This window comes from Cyrtonyx montezumae, unplaced genomic scaffold, assembly GCF_038088225.1.
Source record: "Cyrtonyx montezumae isolate F1298 unplaced genomic scaffold, pur_monq_1.0 scaffold_17, whole genome shotgun sequence".
In the NCBI taxonomy this organism is placed as follows: Eukaryota; Metazoa; Chordata; class Aves; order Galliformes; family Odontophoridae; genus Cyrtonyx; species Cyrtonyx montezumae.
In genome coordinates this window covers 21,380,129-21,392,508 of record NW_027071903.1, presented here as the reverse complement: position 1 = coordinate 21,392,508, position 12,380 = coordinate 21,380,129, and the positions used below count along the sequence as shown (strand labels likewise).

Sequence of the window (12,380 nt, the reverse complement as noted above, 5' to 3'; positions counted from 1 at the left end):
TCATTTTGAGTGGAAGATGCTCTTTGAGTGATGGATCTGACTGGTGGGATCTTGGAGGTGACTGGGTGGTCCTCATCATACAGGCTTTTTGGTCAGGATGGCTCAGTGAAAGGTTTCACTACTTCTTCAAGCTGGTTCTTAATGCAGTGCCACGCTGCTCTGAATCTGAACCTTTCATTGAAGAAATGACATTATGCAATCAGCAGCAATGCTGACAGCTGCTTTAGGGGATATAGTAACATCTGTATAAGAAGACTTGTAGGGCTGTGTGCTTCTGGAAGGCTTGTATGGTGGTGGGCTAAGCCTGGACTACTGCAGGCTTCCCTATCTGCAGTCCTTCCACTGAGAGTATGACCACGCTAAAAATAGGGTATTTTTAGAGCAGTATGTTGACTTCCTTTCCATGGGCTCCTAGGACTTGGGTGTCTTTCAGCCATTACTGTTAATAATTCTCTACTGTGGTGGTTTGGATTAAAAGGCTGCCTTGTTCTTGGTTCAGTTACAGATTTACTCTTAATCATTTGGACTCAAAGAGTGAACCACAATGAACACACAGCTGATTTTTCTAAATAGCCATACTGGAAAGAAGCGATTTTGAGAGACCTAATGAAAGACTGAAGGGCGTTAGGTTGTAAGGAGCTTTCAACACAGTCTGCTCATTACTGAAAGCCTGGAAGGTTCAAGTTGTTTTCATCTGAAAGCCGTGCCTTTGTCTTGCTGCTTAGTTGCTTTAAGGCTTTTAGCTTTATTCTTGGGCTTTGAAACCTGTACAGCAAAGAAGTTCCCTGTTACTCTCTGGTAGAGGGATTTCAGAGGCTGGCAGAAGAAGAAGGTCAGCCACTAGATGAGTTTGGACCTTTTTCTTTCAAGTATCAGCAGTCCAGAGTGGTCTTAGCAGAAGGCTGTGTACATACACAATGTAAAGTGCTTCACTTTACCATGTCACGTTACTCTGAGCTGTCACTGTGGATCCAGTTAGTGTCCACATGAAAGCCCACTGGAAGGCCTGGTTTTCAGCTGCATCCCCAAAGTCAGCCTGTTTTGCAGTCATGTACATCCCAGAGCCTCTGCATGGGAATCAGGCATGAAAGCGGTGCAGCTTTGCTGAGTGCCCTGCTGCCAGCTTTGAGAGTACTCCAGAATTTTCTTCAGCGTGTTGTTTCAGGCACAGTGAAATACCTGCTGCTGACTTTGAGGAATGAGAGCACTCAGCTTCATTTCATCCACTGTTGGTAGGGATTGCTCTGATGAAAATCTAACATGCAAAGAAGCAATGTGTGCTAGTTGTTTTGCCTGAAGTTTTATTTCAGTCTTGAAGCTGAAAATATTGGAAATATTTGAAAGACCTTTAAGATTACTTTATTCCAAGTGACAAATCTGTCTTAATTTTTTCTCCTCTGTTTCTATTTTTTAAGTAGATACTGCAGAAACCTGAAGGTCAGAATGACCCTTTGTAATTTGAGCGTACAGAGCATGGCCTGGGGGGGTAACATGTTAACCAGCAGAGGTGGATTGAAATCTGCTGCCATGGGGTGTGTTTGAAGAGGTTAGCAGATGAGTTGTTGGCCCAGTCAATGCTGATGGCAAAGCTTCTGTTTCAGCTAGGATTTTATTCTGATTTGAAAATTAAGAGAAGGGTAGATCCTCATTAGTGTAATCAGCTTAAATGGGTCGACTACTTGAAAGCAATTTGTTTAATTTGTTTGAAACATGTTCAATTTTAGCTATAAATGATCAGCTCTTGCACATTTGCTATTTATGCTGTTTATCATGTAATTTTATGTTCAGTGATTTGTAAAAATAAACCTTTTCGCTCTGGAGGAGAATCTTGTGACAGCCTATATCCTATTCATCAGTGGTGCTTTAATATCTCACAGAACTTTTTGTACATTAATGCTCCAGGGGGGCTGTTGTGTCTCCAGATGAGTTTTTAAGAGGACGTGTTCATGCTGTTTGTGTAGGGTTCATCCCAGCATCAAGCATCAGCAATTTTCCTTGACATCACATTGCTCTCCTCTCTGTCTTTGGGTGTCTCATTTGGGCTTTCTTAGGCCTGTCTCCCTCTGCAATAGTTCCCAGCTTTGAAACCTGCATGAGTCTTAACAAAACAATCAAACTGTAATTGTCTTTCTTGAAATTGAAAATCTTAACTACTCCTTATTTGCCCACATGACGTCTAAGGGCTGTGTAAACCAGTTTCCAATGAAATGAAAATGTCAGTTTGGAAGCTAACAGTTCACCTTCTACAGTGTGTGGTTGTTTCTTGTTGATGTACGAGGACTCATATTTTGCACCTCTGCTGACGTAGATGTCACACGTAGCTTTCTGTGCTTGCTCCCTCACCCTCTACTTTGGGTGTATTTTGAGTTGTTCTGTTGTACTAGGTTTATTCTTAGCCTCTGAGGTCACTAGTACGTATTTGCCCCTGCAGACAGTTTCCACTTGGTTCCTTCCACATAGGGCAGTTACTACAGAGTGTTTCCCTTGTGCATACCCTTTGATTGGTATCTCTCTGCCACTCGCCATTTTGTAGCTGGTCCTAGAAGTGGCTTTGGATGGGCTGTACAGCTTGCACAGCTGATGCCTGGACTGCATGGCTAGTTAAAGCACGCAGAAGATCCAATGGGTTTATTAGAGCTGTTAGTCATGCCACAAAGCATGTGGCAGCAAGACAGCACAATCTGAATCGACCAAGATGCTCGGTCTTGGACTGAAACGTGCTAGGAGGTGTAGTTTTGTGGTGTTCATCCAGTTCAGCTGAGGCTCTCTCTGAAAAGGTTGCCTGTTCCCTTCCACACATTTGAGTTCAGGCAAACACCAGGCTTTTTTGAGTCACCCACCTGATCAAACATCCTTCCAAGCCACGTGAGGCCTGAAGGGCGGTGTGAGGCCGGGACCATCCCTTTGGTGGCAGCCCCAGGAGCTGCGCAGCTTCAGCACTTTGGGAAACCCAGGGTCGGAGTAGCGTGGAGCATGGTGGTAGCAGTTTGGGGTATGGCTTTGATGTCTGCATTTGCTCTCATTCTGGCAATGATGCTTTAATCTCTGAAGCGCTGTGCTAGGTTTTTGCTGTGCTCAGCTTGAATTTCTTCCAAGACACCACACTGCTGAAATAGCAGAATTTGTCCATGGATTCCAGTGCAGTGATCATTCTCTGTTTATTGGGTTGATAAACTTTCCACAGGAGTAGGAGTGGAGCAGGACCTCTTACGCAGAGTCAAGCCAAATCACTCAGCAGCTCAAATGAAGCTATTAAGCCAAGTGCATTGCAGTGTGCAGCTTTTTTCTCTGAAAAAGAGCCTGCCAATGTCATACTTGGATTTTCTGGCATTACTGTGTTTAGCGTCATGAAGGTAATCCTTGTTCAGATGTTATTTCACATGTTAATTGAGTTTAACTGGTCATGGTTTGTATTTGAAGTGTTGAGCTGTAGCATTCAATCCTTGGGATCAGCCCTCTGCTCTTCCTTTGGCTCTCAATTGTCTTTGACTGCAAAACTCCTCTAGGACAGGCTGCTTCACAGCAGTGTCTTCCTTTGACCTTTCCAGCCCTCAGCCAACACAACAACTTTGCATTAAAAGCCTCAAGTTTGACTGCCTAGGCAAAAGATACCCTTTTCTTCATCAGCAATCGATCTCTTTTGTTGGAAATATCCTTCTTAATTACTTAGGGATCTGTGGGCGATATTTTTGAAGCTCCTGTGGCTCACCATGACAGTGGACTTGGTGGGACCAGGACACATTGCTTGTTGCTGAAATAGTCAAGCTGCATTCTGAATGATGCAGCTGGGCTCTGAACAATTTTTTATGTAGATTTTCCTGGGTTTGTAGGGAGAATTGGCTTAAGGGAAGCCTGCATCTCAGATGTGCACCCTGGAATTATCTAGCCTAATCTGCACGTTTGGATCCTGCAGGAAGCAGGTACTGTTAACTGGTACAGCTTCTGTTTCCAGCGTTGTCCTTTCCCAAATAATATTGAGTACTGACTTGAATTGCACTGAGTTGAGAGTGCGTTCCTCCCAGCTTCACTGTGCTAATGGTGTGGGGCTGGGAGGCTCCAAAAGGCTGTTCAGCCATGCAGACTAGGTCAGATTCCTCCAAATGCCCTCTGAAAATGAGATGTTTGACAGTGTTTTTATTCTAGCAAAGCCAATATATAAGTTCTTGACCGCAGGCAGAGCTGACAGCAGCTTTGCTGAAAACCATCGGAGAAAATCGAACCCTAAAAATATGCCTGAAACTAATAATGTCCTCTGTAGGCTGCCACTTAGGATGCTTCTTTTAATGTTCTTAGCTACAGTTTCACCTTGCGGGAGCTCCTGCCTAGAGCAGAGCCTTCCTGAGGCTTAATCCCACTGTGAAAGCGGAGAAGGGCACTCTGGGCTCTTGGCTCAGAACACTTGGAGTTGATGGCAGAGCTAACTGGAGGGGCTGGGCCCCAGGGAGTGCCCAGGCTTGCTGTGCTTCCTTTCCCATGTGAAACCTCTGTCTTTGGTGCCTGGCTGTCATTTGTCTTCCTGGTTCCTGTGTCCAGTAGGAATTTAACTTTAATTGCAGTGTATTCTCTTTACCAAGTAAGGATGTAAATGTATTCCTTTTCCCTTGCTCTGGGAATGGGATTCTTTGCCTTCCCTAAGAGCCTTTCAGCAAATTTGTTCTCCAGTATTCCATAATTAGCACACTGCTAGCCTGAGTGCTTTCCATTCTGATTTGCACTTTTCAAGGCTGTTACCGTGACGTAGAAATTGTGGTGCAAGTACTCTCTGTGTAGAGAGCTCGACTTTGGAAGGTTCCTCAGTTTAAAACTTGTCAAGCCTTCAGCGCAGAGCTGATGGCATTCTGTTGTCGTTTATGTTTCTTTGGGGATATTTGAACACGTTCAAAGCTGCCTGGGTCAGATCCCACTGTTGCTTTCAGAATTGCTTCCATGTCAGACAGCCCTGCTTTCTCAGAGGACGCTGTTGCTGTAAATGCTCACTGCAACGTAAGGCTCTGTGAAGAGTGGTAGCCTCCCAGGCTCAGGGCAGATGTTGGATGGGGGACGTGAACTCGGGTCAGGCTGGGGATGCCTGCAGTACTCCGTAATATCTCACTAATGCGTCCTGACGACTGATGCCTAACATGATCCCCCAAGCATGTGATTTAACGAGATTAATGCCGTCCTGCAGTAATCTTTGTCAAGCTGTATTTTGTTCTTTTTGTGTAATAAATGGGAGTATAAAATCTGTAATATTTAAGCTCTAGTAATCTCAGAGCCTCATTTATTGTATTGTTGGGAAGTTGATGGATGCCACTGGGCAGATTAACGAGCTTTCCTGAACCCGTAGGTAAAGCTGTTCCACTTCTGACACGCTCCAATTTTGGCGCTCTCTGCCTTTACCTGGGCTTGTCTGCCTGAGCATGTCAGGGGACAGATACAAAGCCAAAGCTGAGCAGTCCAGTTCTGGTGGCTGCTCATTAGTGAGAGTAGCTGTTAGCTCTGCTCTGCGTTCTCCCCTGGATGGACTGTGATTGTTTATTTCTTTGTGGTGATAGATGAAGACGTCAGTCTCTCTAAAGGCAAACTTTCCTTCTTGTGAATGTAGTACATGCAGAGTTTGTGCGAGGTAATGCTGCATAATGCCCACTATGGATTCACTTGGTTTAACAGCAGCCCTTTTTCAAACATACCACCTTTTCTGCAAGGGCTTTGTGTTCCTGGCCACTCAGCCAGGGCTGGGGAGTGCTGTGCCTGCTGCTCGGCGCAGCGCGAGGAACGCTGGCTTGGTTATGCTGAGGCCAGGCCTTTGTGCTGCCAGAGCGAGGCGCTTTCATGTGGTCGCATCACTGCTTTGAAATGTATTTGTCTATTCAAGGGTGTAGCCGAGCAAAGCCTGCACTCATTTGGCCTTTGGTTCATTTGCAGTACACGCTGAAACTAATTTGCTTGCCGTGTAAGATCAGAAAGGACGTTCGAGAAGTGAAAACAAAGGCTTTGCACAGCAGAAGATTTGCAGCCAGGGGAAGGGATGTCCATGTTGTCCCAGTGACTGATTCCAATTCTTTTCATATTCTTCCAGCTGAAGGGCTTCCTCAGGTTTATTATTTTGGACCGTGCGGAAAGTACAACGCCATGGTACTAGAGCTGCTTGGTCCTAGCTTGGAAGATTTATTTGACCTCTGCGACAGGACGTTCACTCTGAAAACGGTATTAATGATAGCCATCCAGCTGGTGAGTAACAAGTGTTTGTGCCTGCTCTCTTAGCCAACCCGTTCTAAATAAGTTTGACTTTGCCACAAGAGAACCTCAAGTGGAAAATTGAGGTCACAGATGTACAGTTTTGATCCACGCTGACCTGGAATTGGGGGCACGACACTGTGCTCCTGTGGCCAGGCGGCCTGGTTTTGTTGGATTTGAGTGCTCCTTCATCACTTTATAACCAATTTGTACTTTTGGTTTTGGTTAAATCAGATGGCAAAGCCTTGGATGCAGTTTGTATACCTTTTCATTGCCCTCCAGAAACAGTGTTAACATTTTGGGCAGCTCTTCAGTATTCAGAAAACTCATTCTTGGTCTCATAAGCAGTGAAAACACAATAGCAATGTTGGATATGTTTTTAAGTATGTGTGCATAACGTAAGGCCGAATTTGGGTTGGAACAACCTGCATCAAGTTGAACTTGACAGACTTACATCTCCTACAGCAGTGTTAGTGACATTTCCTAGTACTTACAGGAGTAACTTTATTGCCATGAGACTGCTGGAAAAATGAAGCCTAACGTGGCAGGGCCCTGCCTTGTGCCAGGCACTGGGGTTGCAGCTCAGTTCCGTACTGGGAGGATCTCCACTGGCACCCCCTGCCCATCCTGTGACCTTGGCTGGCCTGCCCACTCACCCAGACACCAGGACCACTGTGGAAAAAGGGGTTTGGGGGTGAAGCATGGGGATGGGAAAAGCAGTCCCACGTAGAGTTCTCTGTAGGCAGTGCTTCTCCTTTTCCTTGGGGGGATGTTGGAGAGCCTTTCCAATCTTTTCAGGAAGATGTCATGAGATACCAGCATGAAGTGCATGCATTTAAGGGGACGGATTTAGCATCTTCACAGGTGCTCCATCATCTTCCTCAGAAGGGTTTCTGGGAGGAGGGCTCAGCTGTCTCCAGAGTGCTTTCTGAAGGGGCTGGCTCCTCCTGCTCCACTGGAACAGAAGCCCTTTGCTCTGGTGACAGGGCTTTGGGGAATGTTGTCTTGGATTTCTCCCAGTTCCTATGCTAAATCATTACAATCACTGTGTCACACTCTAATGTGAGAAAGACATAAAAGAAGAGGAGCTGAACTGTCATGTTCAGTGGTTTTGCCTCCATAAATTGTTTTGCTGTTGTTTCTGAGCAGCCAAGGCTGCTTAAATTGCTGTAATTCTTAATCTTAGTTGCGAGGAGACATAAAACTTCACTGCCAGAACGCAGTGCATCGCACAAGCAGTGCCACTGTCCTCTGGTGTTTGAGATGCCTGGTAGCGAAGCTCAACATGCAGGAAGACTTCCCACTGTGTGAGCAGCCTGCTGCCACCCAGAGAGCACGGAGGAGCACCCCAGTCCCTGCTGGAGGGGGAAGGAGAGGTTCTTTGTGGATGTTTTTGCACACGGACAGCAGGAAGGCTCCTCTGGCTGATGGGAGCTTTTGGGCACTGTTACAACATGTGCATTTCTGATGCCTCACATAGCTCAGTTATGAGCATCGCATTGGAACCGCTTCCTCCATCCTCCACGCGCAGCTGAACAGATGGAGTGGCCAATGTCCCTGAGCTGTGCAACGCATGGAAATTAAACGCGCCTTCACAGAGGGCCATCCCTCCTGCACATAAATCAGAAGTCAGCCCACGGCTGCGCGGGGCTGACAGTCACCAGCTCCTTGCTCCTGCAGACAGAAGCGGGGCCAGTGTCCTGTCACGGGGCATAAAGCACACCACTGCTGCTGGAGACATCTTTCTGACAGGGAAGAGCCTCTTCCAGCCATCCCTGGCAGCACTGCAGGAGATGTGCAGGCAGGTGGAAGGAAACCCGCCTGCGCATGTCTGCAGTGGAAGCACAAAGAGCAGGTACACCAATAGCTTGCAGTGCTGTTGGAGTGTATTGTTCCATCCAGCATCTCTGCTGTCCAGACTTTTGTCCAAATTGCTGTCTTTGCCATTGGCCATTGCAAGAACTGGGCCTCTTCAGTGGCAGAGACATATGAAATGAGCCGGTCAAGTTCTGCATGAATACCTGTTCTGCATGGAGGGGCCAGGAAACCCTTTGTTCCCATTTTAAGAGTTGTAGCTTAATTTGAGCTGCCTCCCAACATACCTTTTTGTCTTCAAACCTGCTGCTGTGTCACAGAGGTGACTCAAGGCATGAAGAATGGCTGAAGTGTGGAGCATCTGCATCATCCTTGAAATGATGAGCAGTAATGGCTGGGAGCCGTGCAACCCGTTTTCTCGGTGCATTGGAATAAATCACTGCTTAAAATGAGAGGGGACAGGAGCAGTAATGCAGAGTTAGTAACACAAAGGAGAGCTGCTTGCAGACCTGCTCAAACATCATTACACATCATCTTCGTGTTTTCTGAAGTGGTGTTAGTGATGAGCACTGAGGTGTGTTGGAGAGCCGAGGTGGCCCTTCTCCCCTTGAAGCCAGGCACCTGCTCCTTTGCTTGCTCCTCGGTGGCAGAACAAAGATAGTCAAAAGCTGACAAATATTTCTGCCAATTCTGCTTGACAACTGGTGAGATTAATTCTTCTTTTTAGTCAGCACTGAGGAGCGTAAGGCTTCCGCCTGCCCAGAACCCCCCTCTGGGGAGAATTTGGCATGTCTAAGACAGCATATGGGTTGAGGGAGGGAGGTGGTGAGGCACAGAGCAACAAGGGAGGGCTGTGGGCAAGGGAAGAGCTCCTGGTAGCTGGCTTAGTGTGTTTAAAATCAATACAAAAAGGCTGTTGCAATTCTCCATGGAACCCTTCCAAGAATGCCGTGCCGGTGGTAGCATTGCAGAAGAAAGAGTCCCATCTTTATTTTCCAGATAAAGTCAGGAAGCACAGGGAGAAAGGTGGGGTTGGCAAACTCCTCTTCCAGCTGTGCAGTGGACACTGCCACCCAGCTCGGGCAGTAACGGGCGCCTCAGTCTGCCCCGTTGGTGCGACTTGTGTGCAGGTGGCAGCGGGCAGCTTGAGGAGGCTTAGTGGTGGGCTGCAAAACCTGGCTGCTCTGTTTGCAGGAGAGGATAGCAGCTTGGGAGTAACATTTGTCTCATCCTTTTGCAGATCTCTCGAATGGAATACGTGCATTCGAAGAACCTCATCTACCGAGATGTCAAGCCAGAAAACTTCCTTATTGGCCGGCAAGGCAATAAGAAAGACCACGTCATTCACATCATAGACTTTGGATTGGCCAAGGAGTACATTGACCCAGAAACCAAAAAACACATACCTTACAGGGAACACAAGAGCTTAACTGGAACAGCAAGATACATGTCCATCAACACGCATCTTGGCAAAGGTCTGTGTGTTCAGGATGAGCATGCCATGCTGGGTGCTGGAGAGCTCTGGTGGTAGCTCAGCTTATGGCTCCCGTGCTCTCCAAACCTTTGCAAACCACTCAGCGTTGCTATGCCGTGAGGATTTGGGGGGAGTTGTTTTTTTGAGCAGTTGAGACAGCTAAAGGTGTTGGAACTGGGAGCCTTGTAATTATGGTTTTTATTAGGAGCTAAACAATAAAGGTAGCAGCCTTGCTCTGATAAAAGCGGGAGGGCAGGCAGTAACTGCCACACTTAGTGGCGACCAAGGAGATCTTTATAGTGCAGCCCCACACCAGCACCTTCCAGTTTCAGGTGTTCACTTTGCTGTTCCTTGGCCTAATAACCGGTTGGAGAAGATGAGTAATGGCTTTCCTTAATGATATAACTAATTTTAAACCCATCATCTGTCTCCTCTCTCACTACCTTGTATCCTTCTTAGAAAATTACATTTTTGTGGCGGAAAGGCAGAAACCCTTATTAAATGTTTATATTCACTTAAGCTCATAAAAGTGGTAGGGCGGTGGCATAGAGAGAGGTCAGAGATCCTCGTTTTGGGGAGTGAGAAGGGATGTACACAAATTCTGATTCTGAGGTGGTTCGGGAAGGGAAGGAGGAAGTGAGCTGCTGTGGATGGGAGCAGTGCAGGGCACTGCACTGCCACCACCTACCGGCCAGCTGGCCCCAAAGCTCCTTGTGCTCTGTGCTCTGCACGCAGGGTAGGGGGGAGCCTGGGGGATAGAGCAGGTCGCTCCCACTGGGAGGCAGATACTGTCGACAAGCAGCACTGGGGTCTCTGCGTTGGTGGGGAGCTCTGGGACCATTCATCCAGCACACAGTGGTGCCAGCAGGTCACCCCCCTGCTGCTCAGCCTCACGTTTATTCTCCGTTGTATCCTGTGGCTTTTTGGCACCATGGGCCACATTTCAGTAGGTGATTTTAAAGAATGTTTTTCCCTTGGCTTGAGAGGCCCCCTTTTTATATTTCTTTATCCTCATCCATAGTCATAACATCTGCATGGCAACAGCAGCAAGTGTTTCATGAGCAAAAGTAGTGACTAAAGGAGCTATTTTTAACCCTGTATGATGCACAGAACTCCAGAAGCAACTGGGAGATGGCTGGCACTGTGCAGCACGGCAGTTCCTGCAGCTGGCTGCAAGTGTCCCCTGCCTGCTGCTGTGGGGCTCGGAGGAAGTAATCCAGCACATCCTTTGCACCCAGTGCTGGGCATGCTGGCTGCCAGCTCTTGTCTTCTAGCAGACCCGTGTGTTTTATGTTCCTTGTAACAAATTCCAGATTCTTTCGTTCAACCGCTGAGCTACAGATCGCATGTTTAAGAAATATGTAGACATTGAGGGACGTGGTTTAGTGGACAATACTGGTAGTAGGTGGATGGTTGGACTAGATTGTCTTTTCCTACTTCAGTGATTCTATGATTCTATGAGCATTCCTGCAATAGCCTTCTGCCTGAAATCCCTTTTCCTGTCGGCCAGAAACATTTCTGCAGCTGCAGCAGTATTTTGTCATCTCTTCTGTTGCAGAGCAAAGTCGTCGAGATGACTTGGAAGCCCTTGGCCACATGTTTATGTATTTCCTCCGAGGCAGTCTGCCCTGGCAAGGACTGAAGGTAGGCTTGAGTCTTAGGTTTTGCCCTTTGAAATTCGGGTTTCTGCCCAAATGTGAATCTGATGGGGGAACGTGTGGAAAATCTGAACAGAGCAGTCCTGTGTGTCTGTGAAGTTAAATACTAAGGTGTTAGATTTACCTGCAGAGAAGACGCCAAGCCAGAAGTAGTTACCTGTCACTGCAGGTTAGTGTTAGCATCACTGTGTCAGTGCAGCTCTGCAGAGAAGATGCAAACAAAGGAGCAGCTGGGACAGGGAGGGCAACAGTGGGGCTGCTAAGCAGTTGGAGCAGCTTAGCTGTAATGTGAACCTGCCCAGAACACAATGGTTGTTTATGAATTTTCAGTTATGGCACACAGTGCCCCAGCTGCATCTGGGATTGTGTTTGTAACAGGAGCGTCTGATGGTTTTAGACTTGCAGATAGAGTTTAGCTTGAAAAGCTGTTTTTCTGGCAGAAGTATGGAGCTTGGCTTCCCTCCAGAGACACTGGACACTCAGTGCTCAGTTCTGGATTGTAAGTATATGAAATGTCATGTACAGTGCCGAGGGCTGCAAGCAATTGAGTTACAACAGCCGCAGCTGACATCCATCAGTGGAACACATGAGCTGTGTGCTGGCTCCAAGACTGCTGCTGGCATCTTCACTTCTCCACCACCTTCCTGATTGTGCAGCCACTGTGTTCACCTGCGGAGCTGCACTGAGTGAAGGCACTGAGGGTGGTCAGCTCAGTAGGAGGGTTTTAGTGAAGACAGTAACTTCTGTTAGGCCTGTTGGTGTGCCATGAAAAAACAGAGAAGCTTTTGGGCTCAAAGTGTTCAGCAGGGCACTGCTGTGGTGGATGGCATGGTAGAACCTGCTAAGCTGCTTTGGCACCAGAGTTAGCCTCAGCTCTGCCTTATCGACACATGTCAGAAATGTCAGCAGCAACTCAGAAAGTACTGAAGGGATTTTCAAATGATCCTGAAAGGGCTCAGAACTTCTCTGGCATTAGGTGCACTTACTATGCACTTTCCTAGGTAAATCTATGACTGTGTTATTTACATTATGTACATTCCTGCTTTAGTTGAGCTTAACTGCTTTAAAATGATTCTTTAAATTACAATAGAAGACTTCCAGGTTTAAACAAGACTGCCGAATTTCTTTGTATCAGTGCTGAACTTAGTAAGAATTAGTTGTCTGCTCCTTGAAGTCCTGCATTTCTTTAGCTTCAGAGCACAGCTGAACTCTTCAGC

At 47.0% G+C, this 12,380-nt stretch overlaps 1 protein-coding gene across 3 annotated transcripts in view; it reads left to right on the top strand.

Moving 5' to 3' along the window:
- Window positions 1–12,380, top strand: part of CSNK1G1 (casein kinase 1 gamma 1) — an 82,904-nt gene that overhangs the window by 55,620 nt on the left and 14,904 nt on the right. For all 3 annotated transcript variants that reach the window (XM_065733705.1, XM_065733703.1, XM_065733704.1), the window contains exons 6-8: window positions 6,059–6,210; window positions 9,272–9,506; window positions 11,064–11,149. In XM_065733705.1, the coding sequence (XP_065589777.1) occupies window positions 6,059–6,210; window positions 9,272–9,506; window positions 11,064–11,149 (473 nt within the window). The remainder of the gene's footprint in view (window positions 1–6,058; window positions 6,211–9,271; window positions 9,507–11,063; window positions 11,150–12,380) is intronic.